Source organism: Pelophylax lessonae, assembly GCF_965119305.1.
Source record: "Pelophylax lessonae genome assembly, chromosome: 4".
Taxonomy (NCBI): Eukaryota; Metazoa; Chordata; class Amphibia; order Anura; family Ranidae; genus Pelophylax; species Pelophylax lessonae.
In genome coordinates, this window is record NC_138771.1 from 586,339,962 (window position 1) to 586,358,056 (window position 18,095).

The following is an 18,095-nucleotide window of genomic DNA, read 5'->3' on the forward strand; positions in this document are numbered from 1 at the left end:
TTGTTATGCCTTGAAGAATTGTTTTATTTCTAGAAGTTGAGCAAAACTGATAAATATGCTGTAATTTTTGTAATTATTTTTTGACTGAAATACAGCTCTTGTAAAGCCTTTGAATAACTGCAGTAGAAGCAATCATTGTAATCTACTGCTTGTTGCTGATTGGCTGGCAGTACTTTTTTGGTTTCTTCCTTCTAAACTATCCTTGTTTGAAAATAATCATGGATCTGTAAAGTGTATGTATAGCCCAAACTGTTTTTTAAGTTTTGGATTGAGTAGTGAAGGGTTAAAACCCTTTGTCAGGTTTTTATTGCTGTTTGTGTCCCCATTGTTGAGATTTCCCCTCTCTATTTGTCCTGGTGACCATTCCCACTGGAGCAGAAAGTGATGAGAAATCCAACATTTTTGAGTTGTCACCACAAGAGGTGAAGGGAAATCTTCCAATGAGGGCTCCTGTACCAGAGGGGTATTTTCTTACTTTTTATAGAATTCATCTCCCTTCTGGTTGAGTCCCCGAGACAGTGAAAGAATTTCTCCCCAACAAGACACAGACAGCAGAATATTAACCAACAGGAGTTTTAGCCCTTTCCTACCTTATTCCAAGCTAAAAAATGGGATTAGAAATCCGCTTTAAGTGCATCTAAATGTTCAGAGCTTCTGTTCACAAACTGCATAGCTGTTATCATAGCTGCATGGTACATCATTCCATTCTCCATTGGTCCATAACAGTACACAATCTTCTTCACCATCATGGTTATTTGGCTCCCCTTTGGTCCAGGATCTGAAGAAAAATGGCCAGAATTACACACAGGAATTTTTTTCAGGAAACCCTTTATAATCAATTTAACTAAGGTCGACCATACACTCGATTCCCCCATTAACACAAACCGTGTTGATGCAGGAATCCCTCCTGCCAGGCCATTATCTTCTCCCAGGAGCAGGGGGGGTTGGGGAAGCCGTTCCAGCCGGGAGAAGACAGTGATTATCGATAGCAGCTATAGCAGCCGCTTGCGACAATCATAAGCTAATCCAGCAGGCTGGCTGTACCCAAGTTGATCGATCGATTGATCAGTTTGGTACATTCAGCCGGCTCACTAAGGGTTCAAATCTCAGCTAGTTCCTGCTGAACCATGTATGGCTGGCTTTTGGGTGACCTTAGTAAGTTTAACTGCTTTCTGCCCACAGTCTGTAGATACAGTACTTATGTTTGTTTTGAAGGGAATGTTAAACTGTGTCCCCTCTCTGAGCTGACCAGCAGCAGACATGCACAGATTTGGTTGCTCACTGACAGCTCCAGTCCTTACTAATAATCAGGAACCAGTCAGAGTAATTCCCAATCATACAATCACTTGTCAGCTATAATATAGTGATCAAGTACAAGTGAGGGTCCATTCGCAGTTTTTAAACTGTTTAATTTTGCTTTATATTATGACGTATAAGGCATAAATACGGTAAGTATAGGGCTAACTCGAAGTCAGTACAATTCCTGGTAACTACATAACACAGGAACTTTAGAACAGACTACATTCACTCACACATTAATACCAACAGTCCCTACACATCAAATTTAACAGTGGAACGTGCATGAGTTATGACAATTAACCAGCCAGATGCTAGATTTTACTGAATTTTTTGGGGTAGTGCCCTTTCAGGATATGCTACTTTCAGTTTAGGTTCAACATTGTTAAGCATATAAGCAGGTTGAAATGCTGGTTAGTGAGACAGCTGCTGCCCCAGCCAGGAGGGGAATAGGTAAACTGTTTTCTGCACTTTCTACTAAGAACTGTCTCTCTCCCTATGCTGATAATATAAGGGGATAGGGCTTTGCCCAGTCACACAGTCTGCATGGGAAAGAAGATACAGACAGTACACAGCATGTAATCTCCAGCCACATTATAGAGCTGCTGCAGCTATCAGAGAGAGCCTCGTCTCACCACGTGACCTCCGAGATCGTATGCCAGACGGAGCGGTATCACCCGAGTGTCACTTACGGCAAGTGGGTGAGAGACTGAGCGGTATCGGGTGGGTGGGAGATGGTGAGGGACGGAGCAGTATTGAGTGGATGCCGAATGGAGTGGTATCACCCGGGTATTACTTATGGCAAGTGGGTGAGAGATGCAGATCTGCTAATGTGGAATTGCTTATATCTTGTACATATGTGAGTGGCATATTCAATAACATTTCTAAACGGAATTATACTAGGTGACATCATTTTACACTTACATGAGCATTACCACCTAATGGTTGGAGGAGGAGAAGACTAGTCTCAGACCCTGACATAGGATGTACAAAATATCAGCCCATATCGGCCGATACGATACGCTGTGACCAATATATCGGTATCGGCCCTGAAAAAAACATATCGGTCTATCCCTATCATGTATAGTGAATGGAGCAGTTCATAGCCTTCCTCCTGAGCAGCCAGTGCGCCAGCAACTGGGACCTGACCCACATGGCAGAGACCCTATGGACCTAGCTGTATGGTATATAAGTGAAAAGAGTTAATTATGCGTGCGCATGGGGTCTGCGCTGGTGCTCAGCGGGACCCTGTTCTATCACTGGGGGATAGGTGGCAGAGTCAAGCTGGATTGGTGAAAAAGGACACCACTCTGTAATGTCTCCTTCAAAATGTTACATCCTGAGCAGGTGTATATATATCGTGGGACCAGGAGGCACCTGTATGAAAGCTTCAGGTTATGATACAGAGACATCAGGGTGTACGGCTCACTTTTAAGTCAGGGTGTCACTATAATCCTTTGATAAAGTCACGTGCGTAGTGACGCAACGCATCGGGAGTAGCCGGGTGACGTCACTTCTGTGTTCACGGCCGTAACCGGAAGTCCTATTGTGTACCGCATTGAGTGGAGTCACTGCTCATTTTTTACTGCTTGCATGTAAGTGCGATATTTCTTTGCTCATTAAAAGTTATTTTACATACTACACTATGAGCGCTCTCATCCTTTACATCCCTATGAGGCTCGATGGATGCTTGTGACACACATCTGCAGAATTGAGGATCTACATTGGATTAGGACACCTGCTGAATACGGACTACAGGAATTATACCATCCATTCATCTAAGAAGACTATCGGTGGAGCCGGTTTTGGAGTACAGAACTCACAACTTGTTTACACACATGCACTTGATTGTGTGTCAGAGGTAAGCGGCCACTGCACACTATACAGCACTGGAATTGGCATTACATTTTTGCAACATTGTTCACCTCCACTTCATGAATGTTTAATCGCTTTGATTGTAAAGATTTACTTTAGCACAGAAGATTTTGGTTATAATCTGTTATTTTGGACATATTTCATTTACAAGACTTGGGAACAGATTATATTATTTATTTATTTAGTGCACAGCGTTGGATCACATTAAGGCCCCGTTCACACTGGGGCGATCCGACTTCCCGGGGCGACCTCACAGGTCGCGGCGCGCAGCTCGCACCGCGACCTCGGAGCGGCCGGCACGGACTTCATAACATTTAAGTCAATGCAGGTCGCTCCAGGTCGCCCCAAAGAAGCTCCGGATCCTTTTTCTAAGTCGGAGCGACTTGTGTCGCTCCTATTAGAACGGGTCCACAGCTTCTCTATGCCAGGCAACCTACGGCGACCTGTCAGGCGACCAGGTCGCCTGACAGGTCGCCCCAGTGTGAACGGGGTTTTATGGGACATTGTGTTTATTATTATTATTATTTTTGACACATTTGGATTTTCTTTCAGTGTTTCATGTTGATGTTGATTTACTGCATTTGAATTAGACATACTATTTATATATATATATATATATTTTTTTATTTGGTATTTCACACGATTTTTTGAATTAGCGCCGATTTTTGTTACACCATACACATCACAATTCACGGTGGGGACACCGATTAAGATTGGCAGCTTTTTCTGTAATTTTTAATTTTATTTTATTATTTATTTTTTATTTTGGTAATTGGCTTGCTCCTATCAAACTCCTCTGGGTAGCGCATTGATCCCCATCTGTATTCACTATAATGTTGATGTCACATGAATACGGCCCTGTCTGGTCCCAGGCATTAGTGAGTGCATACACTGGAGAGTCTGAAGGAAGGAGAAAAGTGTGAGAAGGAGCAAAAGGCCCTGTGTGCTCCGGGTGAGTAGGCTCGCCCACAAGCATTTAAAAGAGTAGGGTTACAGTAGATAGATTTGAGCCCTTCCAGTGCATCATTATTCTTTTGTGAACATAGACAATTATCCTTTGGAACATGGATCTTTTATACGCATGGGAAACTGTACTCCTTAAATTTGTTTTGGGTGCAATGAAGTGGAGTTGGTTTCCCAGGATAGTTTGTATTTGGGACCAATAATGGCTCAGGTCCAAACTAGTCCAAAACATATGAAAACAGTTGGCTGCAAAGAGATCACAACTAGAGCAAGGGGCTGTAGTGAAAATGCCAACTAATGTAGTCACTCTGTAGTGTAATGGAGGCAGTGCAATAACTTAAACTGTACAAGTTGGTCCACAGTATAAGTAAAACCATTTGTTGTCACCTTGTTGTTGAGACTAGGGATGCACCGAATGTTCGGCGGCCGAACATTATTCGGCCGAAAATAGAAAAAATAGCACTTTCGGTGTTCGGCCGAATAAGTCAAAAGGCCGAATAATTTTGTGCCGAATAATAGGGCTGAACGATAGTCGATATGATATCGACTATCGTTCTGTGGCCGTAGGCGATATTCATATCGCCGAGGTCACGATATTTACAGGGGGAAGGGACTCGGAGGAGGACAGGAGGACTCACAGACTTCCGTGAAGCCGGGACACTTCAGCGGTGAGCATACATTACATTACTCACTCGTGCACTACAGCCCGCCCCACACATTCAGTGAGTCTTACTCTCCTCCCTAGTTTTTTCAATGGCACATTCAGGAAGCCAATCACGCCGTGATTAGCTGCACAGCGAACCAATCACGCGTGCCTGCACACCTGATTGGTTCCGCTGTGCCGCTACTCACGGCGTGATTGGCTTCCTGAATGTGCCATTGAAAAAACTAGGGAGGAGAGTAAGACTCACTGAATGTGTGGGGCGGGCTGCAGTGCACGAGTGAGTAATGTATGTATGCGGCTGTGCTCCTTTCCAGGCTCCTACTAGTCCACCTCCAGCCTCCTACTACCAACCACTATGAGAGACTGTCTGTCACGGTATAATCTGATCGAGTCCACACTGACACTGACTGACTGTCACTGAGTAATTGATGTTACCACATTAACCCTGACCTGCCCAGTGCCCTGTATCTGCAATTAAAATTTACAAGGCTGCCTGCATGCTTCCTGATTTCCATTCCCAGCATCCTTCCCAATCCCTACAGTGTCACTAACATTAACCCTATGGTACAAGGCTGCAGTGTGCACTGAATCCCATTCCCTACAGTAACATTTAGGGAGAGAGAGACATGAGAGGACAAGAGAGAGAGAGAGAGAGACATGAGAGGACAAGAGAGAGAGAGAGAGAGAGAGAGTGAGAGAGGACAAGAGAGAGAGAGAGAGAGAGACACGAGAGGACAAGAGAGAGGACAAAAAATTGGCAAAATAAATGGAAAAAATGTGAAACACCGCGTTCGGTATTCGGGCCTTGGGCCTTCGGCCAAACATTTTATTATTATTCGGCTTCGGCCAAGAATTTCATTTCGGTGCATCCCTAGTTGAGACCATTTTGTGAAAGATCTTTATAAAGGTTGGGAAGGGCAGTATTGTAAGAGAGTATATAGGCTTGTAGTAGGTATGGACACATGAGTTAATATTTGAAAAATGATTTATTATTCAAACTGGTTAATGTACACACCTCAGCAAGGCTTTAAATATACAATTTTTACAAATTTGTGAGATGTATTTTAGGCCATGACATGCCCATAACAGAGTCAGAATGATTGTACAGTTCTTACGATTAGGAATGGATCACCAAAGGCCATGTTGCGAAATTAGTTTGTGGTCCCACCCAAATACATTTTGACCACTGTGCCCTGCCTGAATTGAAGTATCAATGGTGGATAGGTTAATGCTTCTTCTTTCTGAATATCTATGTAGCAAATTGCAAAGATCTTCATAGGAGCCAGCGGACATGCAGCCAACATCATGGCTGTGTTTTTTCCACTGTAAGTGGCTAGAAAGTAAAAATAGCTAGAAAGCTAGAAAGTAAAAATAGGAATTGGGAGGGCACAGCCTCCAATAATTTTGGGGGTCTGTAAAGAAGTCTTAGCAACTTTAGTTTGGAAGTTGTTCTAGACAAATGTAGATATTACCAAATCAATTTTCAGAAACAGGGACTAGCGAAGGGGGTGCCGGAGCTTGCCTGAAGGCATAAAGAAATGTAGATGTGGAGATCACATTAATTCTGCCAATTGGGTAGAGGGGGAGCATAGGCGTGCGCAGGGCTGAGCCGGGTGTGCCTGGGCACACCCTAATCACCCCATGCAGCGCAGATTCCCCCTGATGATATTTCACCAAAGCCCCCCCAACAGGTCTCCTAAAAAAATTGTAAAAAATAATAAAACCATAATATAATAAAAATAACCTACACACCATCCACTACTTGCCTACTGATACCAACCACTGCCCCACTGACACCCACCGCTACCCTACTGACACTGAACACTGCTCTATTAACACCGTCCTTGTTTTAAAACATTTTATAATGTTTTTTACAACCATTTATAAAAGTGTGTGTTTGATAAACACAGACACACACACACACACATGCAAGTGTGTTTGAACTTTGGGGTGCACACCCTAATGCAATAGGCACACCTATGAGGGGAAGAATACTCCATACTAGAATTTGTGGAAGAATTGGTTGCACGTGTAGTACAACAAAATTAGCAAGTCAAGTGTATTCCTAAGTGTTTGGATTACTTTACCACTTGTAAAGGATAATGAGAGGGGTAATTGTAAATATAAATAGGGCCTATTGGAAAGGCAGTGGTTCATATATATATTTGTATCCTTTAGCTTGCTGATGTTACTGCTGCATGAAGATGGCCTGCCACTAGTTCATAGTGTAAATGACAGATACAGTATATAAAAAAAGATATACTCTATAGTCATCCTATAATAAAATAAAGCATTACACGTTCTTAAAAATGTTAAAATGTAGACAATAATCTACTACTAATCTACTATTTTAGACAAGTTAGCCAATGAGGAGGGGAGTCCCGGGCAGCCGAGATACTCCTGGATCTAGATGGACCTCAGGTAAGTATTAGGGGGGCTGATGGGGGCTGCTGCATACAGAAGGCTTTTTATCCAAATGCATAGAATTCATTAAGGGCCAGTTCACGCCATATGCGGTCCAGTGTGTTTTTTTTTTTTTCCTGCATCAAAAACGCATGGAAAGTAGGTTATATGGTTTTCAATGGTTCATTTGTGGTAAAGACTACTAATGTGTCAAAAATAAAAAAATAATTTAGCATACTTAAATAGAATAAAAATAACGAAAGTATTCTGTTAAAATGTAGTCGTTCAATGCAGAAAGTATAAAGAAAAATATAGTGTGGGCTTTAATGCACTAGTGGTAAAGTGTTCAGCCCCTTGGTGCTCCAGTGTGCAAGCCATTGTATCACATACCTGCTATACTAGTGGACTAGGACTGGGCTGAGGAGCGTTTGCCTCCTGAACCAATATTAAAGAGGAAGTAACCCCTCCTCTGACACTTTTACCTATAGGTAAGCCTATGATAAGGCTTACCTATAGGTACTGTAAATAACTCCTAAACATGTACCGTTTAGGAGATATTTACCTTACATGCAGCCAGTGACGTCACTGGTGCATGCGCTTTGAAGGAACGCCCACTGGTGCCGTTCCTTCAGAGGCCCGTGCCGTGACCGTCGGCTCCCGCGCGCGTGCGCGGGAGTGCGTCACCACGGCTCCGGCCAATCAGATGGCCGGGTGCCGGGATCCCGGAAGACAGGCTACTGGACATATCGCCCGTCATAGAGGTAAGCGGGCGGCACGGCGGGGGCTCGTTCTGAGGTAAGTATTTCATAATGAGCTAGTATGCGATGCATACTAGCTCATTATGTGTTTCTCTTGCAGGTTGAAAAAAAAAATGTGGGGTTTACAAACTCTTTAATAAGATTTACTGGGGTAGTGGCCCCGAGGAGAGATACTGCACCATTCAGATACTGATCAGTGTGGGTTCAGTTATATATGGTGAACAATATATAGCTAAAAGCTCCTCATTTAGATCTGTAGTCACAGCATTTTTGTGGCTCCAAGATGTCAAAATCTGATACAGAAAGATGTAAAAAGGTGTTTTACAATATGTCCTGTTTTTTTTTTTTTAACAAACAAATGGTTCCTTTATTGAATCATAGAAGTAGAAAAATAAAATACAGGGTATACAAAGTGAAGTAGACACTGTACTTTGTCAAACAGATAATATGTGTATATAGCACAAGCAAAAAATAACAGCGGAAACATCTCCACTCAGGAAATGAGCAGGAACATTGACAGTCAGGAATCATACATGAACACAAAAAAGACCTCCACAACACCTCGACTGTGCAGACTACGCCATCCACGGCTGCCAAACCTTTTCAAATTTTTTAGGACAATTCCTGTTGATATACTGTACGTCAATTTATACATAGGGAGAGCTGCGTTTACAACTCTTTCCCATGTCCCTATCGAGGGGGGATTGGCTATTCCAGTGCAGAATAATTTCCCTTTTGGCGTAATGAAAAAAGATAGCATAGCAAGAGTTTAGTGCATCTAGGCCTTTAGTCATCATCCGGAATCCCCAGAAGGGCCAACTCAGGAGAGAGCAAAACCCCCAATGGGACTTTTTAGGTCTTAGACAATCATCTACTGCTAGTTGCAGCAGTGAGAAAAAAGTAGTATGGTATTTAATAAAAATAAAAAAAATGTATTACAAAGATTATAAAAAGACAAAAAACACATGCAATATGACATATAAAGACAAAACCATAGGGTGGCTAACCCTAAAATGACCACATCAAGTAAATATAAGGTACAGGATAACAAAACCAATATAACGTAGGAATTATTACACCCAAGAGAGAGCAGGGGGGAAAGCTGAAGGCGGTGTATAGTGTATAAGTTCAACCACCTCCGCCCAGTACTGAGTCATCCGAGGGCAGCTCCAGAACATATGTAGGTATGTGCCCACCCCAGTCCCACACCGGAGACAACAATGTGATCTCTGGGGGTATATTCTGCACAATCTCTGTGGGGTATAATACACCCTATGTAAGAACTTGACCTGTATCAATTTGTCTCTGGAGGAGATCAACAACTGGACGCTCACACCAAGGCAACCCTCCCAGTCTTCCCTATCCAGGTCAGGAAGGTCTGCCTTCCATAGGTCTCACAGTCAGGCCATTTTCGGGGGGGGGGGGGGTCTACCTGCAACAGATCCGCGTAAAGCACGGACAGAGGTTTAGGAAGCGTCTCCTGAGCCAACAGTTCCTCAACAGGGTCCATGCATAAGGTCAGCGGGCTCAGAAACTGAGCATGGGCCGCATGCCGTAGCTGCAAATAATGAAAGTACATCCAACCTGGCAATCTATATTTATTTCTAAGCTCCTGAAAGGGCAACAATCCGTCGGGGGAGAAAACATCCCCCTTTGTTATTAAAAAAAAAAAAAAGAGAGAGAGAGTTTGCAATCACTTTAAATGCTCTTTAAAGGAGTTGTAAATGCAGAAGGTTCTTTATCTTAATGAATTCTATGCATTAAGATTAAAAGCCTTCTGTGTGCAGCAGCCCCCCCTTGGCTCCCCTAATACTTACCTGAGGTCCCTCTCTCTCCAACGATGTTCACGAGTGTCTCAGCCATCTGAGATTTTCCCTCCTGATTGGCTGAGACACCATTGGCTGCCACTGCTGTCAATCAAACTCAGCTAGCCAATCAGGAGAGAGAGGGGGTGGGGTCGGTTGGGGCTCCAAGTCTGAATGGTCACAAGGAGCTGTTACTCAGCTCGGCACCCCCCCCCCCCCCATAGCAAGCTGCTTGCTGTGGGGGCACTAAACAGGGGGGAGGGGCCAGGAGCACAGAAGAGGTACCCGAGAAGAAGAGGACCTGGGCTGCTTTGTGCAAAACCAACTGCACAGAGGAGGTAAGTATAACATGTTTGTTGTTTTTATAGGAAAGAAAATTAGACTTTACAATTACTTTACCATACCTGGGGCGATGTGTGCACACAATTCAGTGCAAGCACCAACATCTCGACAACACTTTATACAAAAAGTGGTGAGTACAGTGTCACCTTAAAGAAAAGTTACACTATTTGCAAAGGGATTCTCATTACTGTGATTGTTTTCAATTGAAAATCAGAGCAGTTTATGTTCTTTGTATACTTACTTGTAAGATGTTTCATAGTTTGTGTCATCCACCCATTTCCACAATCCTTCCTCGTCAGTATCATGCAGACCAAGCCAGTAACGCTTGTAGGAGGAAGGATTTGTTTTGCCGGCAATGAAAAGCTGAAATAAAGCGGCAACCATCAGAAATTGAAGAGAGGTTTGATTACTTGCAGTAGCCAGGGATCAGCATCACAGAATCTTTTCAACTCATGGGCCACCAGAAAAATAAGTATATAATATCTTTTACAGGTATAGCTTCAGTCAAGTTTTATCCCTGTAGTGACAGGGTTGCTTTACCCTGTGAAGGCTTTTAAAGTGTCGCGTATGGATAATTTTATGTACTGTAGTTTCTTGCATTTTAGCAGGCATGTGCAATTTTAAATCTTGACATGTTTGGTATCTATTTACTTAAAACAACATCGCCTTTTATATTTTACACAAAAATTGGGTATGATATTGTGTTTGTGTGCATTAAAAAAAATGTAAGTGTATTTTTTTACAGAAAATTTTCATTACGTAAATGGCAGCACAAATATCCTACATTATAAACAATTGGAACAACTAACATTTTGTTTTCCAGGGCCTCTGCTTTCAGAAAATATATAATGTTTTAGGGTTCTAAGTAATTTTCTAATACAAAATGCAGATTTTGACATGTATGTGAAAAATGTAAAAATTGGCCTGGAAGGCAAGTGGTTAATATACCAATAAAAAAAGTCTGTTTTGAATCCTATAGCCCATAACTGTTCCTCTTTTGGAGGGACTGGCCCTTACAGTATCTCACCTGTTCTTTTGCGCTGTTTATTACAAGCAAGTCACTTTCTTTTTTTTGGCACATGGTCCTGGCTGCTGTCCATTCAAATTTGGTCTTGCTTATGTAATAGCAGCTGTTCTCAAATTGTATCCAGTCATCTTGACACTTCTTCTCTAGAAGAATCCAAAAACACAACAATGACACTCACATGATAAAGAATCATTACGTTTTAAATCATTCTTTACACTTTAAGCATGGGCGTCCACAGAACTTTTTTTAGGGGGGGGGCATAATTTTAAGGTCACCCATGCTACGCCCCTTTTCAACAATGTCATGAAGGGGAGGGGCTTAGTCATTACACTTATTATGAGTATTTATTTTTGAAGAGCAAACAGCAGCATTTATTTTTAAAGCATTTGTTAACCTAAAAAAAAAAAAAAAATTGATCATGTTGCCTTAAAGCATGTGATACAGCACAGTGTTTTGCTGTGTAATTTGGCCCCTTCTATCACCTAAAATACTTGGCTGACCCTGCCTGGCTATGTCCTCCCCTCTGTAAACTGACCACGGTATACCATGGCTGCTGAGCCCTGACACTGTGGTCAGTTTACGTGCCTCCGTCATCCGCAGCCCTCCTGTCCTCCTCTGTCCTCTCTTCCCCCTCCCTCCCTGCCTGTCTGCTCCTGTGTCAGTGCCCCTCCCACCCCTCCCCTCCAGCTGCTGTAGTTTTATTTAAATTTAAATATCCTGTCTACAGTCTATTTAATAATCCTGTGTGCCCTGTGTCTGTGTTTTATAAAAATAAGCCATTCTTTACAAGTTTTTAGAGTGCCACTAGCCACTCACGTGACTCGTCGCCTCTCTCCTCCTCTCCCCCCCCCCTCCTCCTCCCCTCCTCCTCCCCTCCTCCTCCCCTCCAGACTGACACCATTGAGGAATCCTTGGCCCTGCAGGCAGCTGTCAGATGGGGAGAGGAAAGACCTGACGGGTCACGTGAGCAGCGCTCGGCCCCCTGAAAACTGGCAAAAAAAGGCTTATTTTTTTTAAAACACATACACAGGCACACAGGATTATTAAACAGACCAGCCAGGATGGTATAAAGTGGCTTAACAACCACTTGAAAGGGGAAGTTGAGATTCCAGAGGGGGGCATTTGCCCCCCCTTGCCCCTACCTGTGGATGCCCATGACTTTAAGATATTTAGCCCAGACATCAGACACATGTTCCACCTCTTGTGACTGATGGGTTTCACTATTAGCTATAATGCTGCTGCTAAAACAGCTTGAAATTAGTAAAGATACCTTGGTAAAAAGAAGAAGAAAAAAATGTTCTATATATAGTAAAGAAATAAACAAATGGTGCAAGCAGCAACTTATCTGTGAGATATTAGCTTGGTTCAGATACAGTATAACTTTTATAAAGTTGCACAAAATAAATAAACATAAAAAGTCCACAAGTGTGTTATAATATTCCTGGTGAGCATCTCCACCATCCACCACATTGAAGTGTGATACTGCTTGTCAACACCACCACCATAGGCTGAAAAACTTGCTTACTGAATGATATGGACCTCTCATCACAAAAGGTCACAAACGCTTGTGGCTCCATACCCAGCCAGGGCCTTTAAAGCTTCAGAGGGTCTTCCAATTTAACACACCACTCTTCCCAACACTGTTGTCATAGGAGTTTCCTGTACAGGAAAGATATTATGAAAAACATGAATCTAATTTGGATCGCACGCTGGCTTGGTATGGAGCCACAAGCACTTGTGACCTTTTGTAATGAGAGGTCCATATAATTCGGTAAGCATGTTTTTCAGCCTTTGGTGGTGGTGTTGACACACAGGATCACACTTTTGATCCACAAGTTTTGTTTCTTTACCGACTTACAGATTAAGGCAATCGTCATTCCTATGAAGTGGAACTAAACCCACCCATTTATCTGTTTCCCAAAACCTTACATTAAAGGCATGTCATGAATTTTACAGGTTACAGTTACTAGCTCCTCATAGATATATATCCTATATTTCAGCCCATTCATCTAGATAAATTGGCACTCGTAACAATTACGCTCTGTTATTATTTACAATAGTAGGCCTGTGTAAAACGTTGGTGGGAGGAATTTAGCTTTTCAACAGAGGCCGATTGGTTTCTGCATGCAGTACATCACCCATTCGTTTATAGTATTTGGTTAGTTTTGTTTCTACTATTAAAAGATGGCGCCGCTCCGAGATTGTAGGTGGTACTTGGCTGATGAATGGAAGCTGATTGGACGTTCTATGTACCCCCGTTGCGAATGCAATCACATGACCCTTGATAATGTCAGCGACGTGCTGAAGAAACGCGTTGGTACTTTTGATTGCATTACGCATAGCTATGCAATTTCCGGCTCCGGATTGGAACGCAAGCTGGAACGCGAAAGTGCGTTCACCCGGCGCTCGGGATTGGGATTGTTTTGATCTCTATGAAAGAACATCATTTGTAAGTGTTATTTTATTAATAAATATTTGCTGTACTGACTTACTGCACCATAAAGTTCTCCTTTTTTTTTATGCACCTAACATTGGAGCAACATATTTGGTATTTACCATATGGTGACAGCTGTAAGATCTGGTCTGACGGATATAGTGGGAATTCATCTACTCTGTCTATACTTATGAATTTGGTGGAGGTGTCTTTCTGCCGGAAGAAGCACTATTCAGGAATCTTCATTAATCTATGTTGGATGATTTGCAGTGATTTCTACACATTGGTTCTCTGGACTATTTATCACTATATTTTATTTTCATGGACCATGGCTTTGTTTAATTTTTATTCACTTGATATATGATCTATTGATCTATACTTAATTTTGTGCACACAGATTTATTTCTATTCACTTGTATACACGTTATTGTTGCTCTCTATTCATTGTTTGTGGACACAGACATATAGCACGAGTAATTCAATAATTTGATTTATATTTGATTGGTTTGAGCGCAGCTATTATATTTCACAATATTATTTTTATCAACTCTACAGTTACTAGTGTGCTTATATTAGCTCTCAAACGAACTGTCAAGCTATAAAAAGGCCGGTGTCATAGCTGATCACATGTACTGCACCATGCCAACTACAGATAAAACAGAGAGGAAGCTTACTTTGCTTTAAAAGATAGGAGGGTTTAGTTCTGCTTTAGGGTTGAATTATCATTAAATATAAGAGCCCCTGCTCCCTCAACCCACACTTTCAAAGTGGAATTTAATTTTTTAACAAAGTACCCCTCTGTGGTCACCCTTCTAAGGGTCCTAATTCTGAACTTTAGGCAGATTTAAGAAAGGCCTGTGCTCACTAATACATCATTACTTTTTTTAATGCGGTCAACAGGGATGAGCAGGGCTTGGTCTGAACTTAGTACAAACGCAATTTAGCAGTACCCACGGGAAGATGTCACATGATCATACTCCAACTGACTCAATCAACAGCTCAGCAGCATTTCTCACCCCATAGTTGCGCATACACAAATGATGATTGTGATATTATTGACCTTATATGGCCGATTGGCTATATTGGGTCATAGTGTATGCGCAACTAGGAGCAAATGCCCTGGGCACAGCTGATTGGACTGGCAGGGATGTGATCATGTGACAGGTTTCCATGGGCTCTGCTAACTTTTTTTAGATTGAGTTCAGACAAAACCCAGCATCCATAGCGAGCAGAGTGTGTGCCTAAATTTGACCTAGCATTAGCCTCCCACAGTAGAGTTTATATTGGTCAGGGGAGAAGCAGCACAAGGAGCCAATCAACTGTGCTGTAGAGTAATAGAAATGAGCTCATCAGTATTATGTTTCTCCTTTTATTGTCCACTCACAGGCTGGGGAAGGGTCACGACTTCTAAATGTTACTTTTCAACAGTAGAGAAAAAAATATCTCCTGCACTGACACACAGGGCTGTGCTGTGTGGCAGAGTTGTGCAAGTCCCTTAGGACTGAGTGGACAGAAACGCAAATCCTTTAGCAGGTAAACAGCTTCCATATACGGTATACAGTATTTATTTAATCTGTGTTTAGCTGTACGACTTGAATTCAGCATAAACATAATGTAGAACTCAATATTAGATGCTGGTGGGATCCTCTGCTGGTCATTTTATGCACAGTATCCTCCATTGGCATAAACATGAACACTCCAGAGACCCAATTCATGTCTTAATTTGGAATAAATAATAATGGGAAAATGCCTGAACATTATCAGAACATTACCTAACGTCAATGACCAGCTTTCATTATTGTTTTATTTCCTCTGTTCAGCTCTTTTCATCTCACAGGTCCTTTACAACCTTACAAACTTTACAATATGATAACCTAACTACATTTTTTAAATTGATTACTTGTGCTCTGTTATGTTAGTTGCCTTACTTTTAAAAGTTGATTGTAGCTGGTCCATGTCTGAAGAGAGTTTGCTGACTGTAAACGAAAAATACATTGGAGTAGATGCAATATAGAATCTAAAAATGTAAAACACACTGCCAAATATAAACAGAACCAGACCATCATAATAAGGTTTAAAAGAAAAATGACCAAGTGGGTCAAAGTGAAAGGTTCTCTTGACAAACTCCCACTGACAGTTACCTTCTTCATCCTTTCCCACTACACTGTTCTTCTGTGGGAGCCATGTTCACATACATGAGTTTACATAATTGTCCCTTCGCTTTAATGTGTGTTCCTCACACCATTGTCTACAGATGTCCCTCATCACATAACCTTTCATACACAGCTAATGAGCTTCTTAGCAGTGTTGGGGCTTAGTGATTGGCTGCTCAGGCCCAAGCACTGGATCCTGGGAGGAAGGGCAGAAGCTTATATGCTTACCCAACCACAGAATTCTGGGAATATGCAATGGTTCTGATAAATAGACCAGCAGGAGGAATATATCATTATTTTACTTTCCACTATTGATTTTACGAGACTACCTTGCAATAGTTGTCTCTAAAAATGTCCCTGATATTAAATGATTACTGTCATGTCCTGCTGAAATGGCAGGATCTAGAGACAATCCTGGTGGCTGTGAGTGACCATAAGATAAAGACTTACAGCTGTAGGCCAGTTTGTAGCTGGCCATAATCAGGTCTGGTTCCTCTTTGATGTGACAGCCCAATGCTTTGCTCTGGCTGTTTTGGGTAGCTATTAGACAGACCAGCACGTTGTGCAAGTTCTGCTATATAAGCAGCCCACTCTTACTGAAAAACACTTGGAAAACTTGTCAGGGGGAAAACTTACCTTTCCTTCAGGTTCTGAGGTGCAAGAGGGATGTCATCCTTCTACCTATGAGATCCTGAGGAATGTTGAGTATGTAAAATCTCACATGAAGATGCTGCGACACATTGCTAAGATTGAAAAAAGGGACTGAGTGCTAAGGAAAACTTAAACTCAATCACCCAGCGCTTTGGTAATAAATACAGCAATATCTCATGCACACTTAGACCATAAAATTTAAATATAAACAGCAGCTGCCTCAAAATGGTAAAATATATATAAAAGGTGCGTATCAACAATGTTAATCAACACAAGCAGCGCTACTAATCATAAAACACAATCCTAAAATGAAATAAAATTAAACTCTGCATTAGCACAGCTCTCGCAATTCATCAATGGTCAGAATATTAGAGTCTAAATTAGTGACAAAGTCCATTACCAACTATGCTTCCAGTGGGGCCATGGGAAGGAACAACACACACCAAGATGTGTAAACAGTTGTTGGAAGTATGCCTCCACCTCACCACGTGCAAATCCCAAAGGTTATGCTCTTACCAGATCTCACTGTGCATAAAGCATGTAGTCAAATGATGTATCTCCTATATATCGTCACCGGACTTAGTCCTTAATCGCACTGCTTCTCAGCCGCAGTATCCTCAGACCATTCAAACGTGTGAGGGAGTAAAAAGATGCACATAGGGCAATAGCGTTTGATAACAAATGCACCTTTATTAATAAAAACCCTCTCCCGTTACACTCACAATGGCACAGAAAATAAACAGCATGTCATTAGTATCGGCATTGCAGTTACCGTCCAGCCGCTTGCCGGTTTCCCGCTCGCTCTGTAGCGTCCCGGAAGTTACCGTTCCTCTAGGTTAGACGGCGTCCTGTTGCCTGGGTGACCGCGCAAGACACCGCCCTAACGCGTTTCGTCAGAGGACTTCAACGGAGAGGGTTTTTATTAATAAAGGTGCATTTTTTATCAAACGCTATTGCCCTATGTGCATCTTTTTACTCCCTCACACGCTTGAATGGTCTGAGGATACTGCGGCTGAGAAGCAGTGCGATTAACCACTCTGCAACCGCTCACAGTAATACTACTGCGTCAGAGTGGTTCGTTATCGTCCAGCCACGTAGTATTAACGTGACTGGACACTCCCCCTTCTGGGCGCGCCGCCGGAGGCTCACTCCCGCTGTTTTCATTCACAGCGGGAGTCGGGCCAGGGGAGGAGCAGCGGCGATCGCCGCTGCTCTTACCCGATCGTCGGGGATCGAGTCTGGAGATCCGCCCGCTGTGTGTAAACACAGCGGGCGGATCTCCATAGTGACAGGGAGTGACAGATCGGACTGTTCAGCATAGCTGGACATCCGATCTGTCCATGAATCACATAGTCACCTCCCCCCCTACACGTCAGTAAGCACCAGGCATACATTAACCCCTCCCTCTCCAATAAAATTAACCCCTTCCCTGCCAGTGTCATTTTTACAGTAACAGTGCATATATATAGCACTGATTACTGCAGTAATGTCACTGGTACCCCCAAAAGTGTCAAAAATGTCAGTCAGGGGTCCGGTCTGTCCGCCGCAATGTCGCAGTCCCGCAAAAAAAATCGCAGATCGCCGCCATTACGCGTTAAAAAAAAAACACCAAAAATGACAGAAATCTTTCCCTTTGTTAGTAAACGCAATAACTTTTGCGCAAACCAATCAAAATACGCTTATTGCGATTTTTTTTTACCAAACATATGTAGCATAAAACAAAT

At 42.4% G+C, this 18,095-nt stretch overlaps 1 protein-coding gene across 1 annotated transcript in view; it reads right to left on the reverse strand.

Annotated features, from left to right (window-relative positions):
- Window positions 1-204: 204 nt before the first annotated feature.
- The window catches only part of LOC309553989 (hepatic lectin-like), a 34,946-nt gene continuing 17,055 nt past the window's right edge, over window positions 205-18,095 (reverse strand). The window contains exons 4-7 of the mRNA XM_082255509.1: window positions 15,496-15,543; window positions 11,134-11,276; window positions 10,348-10,469; window positions 205-778 (exon numbers count right to left, since the gene is read on the reverse strand). Coding sequence (XP_082111635.1) covers window positions 646-778; window positions 10,348-10,469; window positions 11,134-11,276; window positions 15,496-15,543 — 446 coding nt within the window. The 3' untranslated portion in view covers window positions 205-645. The remainder of the gene's footprint in view (window positions 779-10,347; window positions 10,470-11,133; window positions 11,277-15,495; window positions 15,544-18,095) is intronic.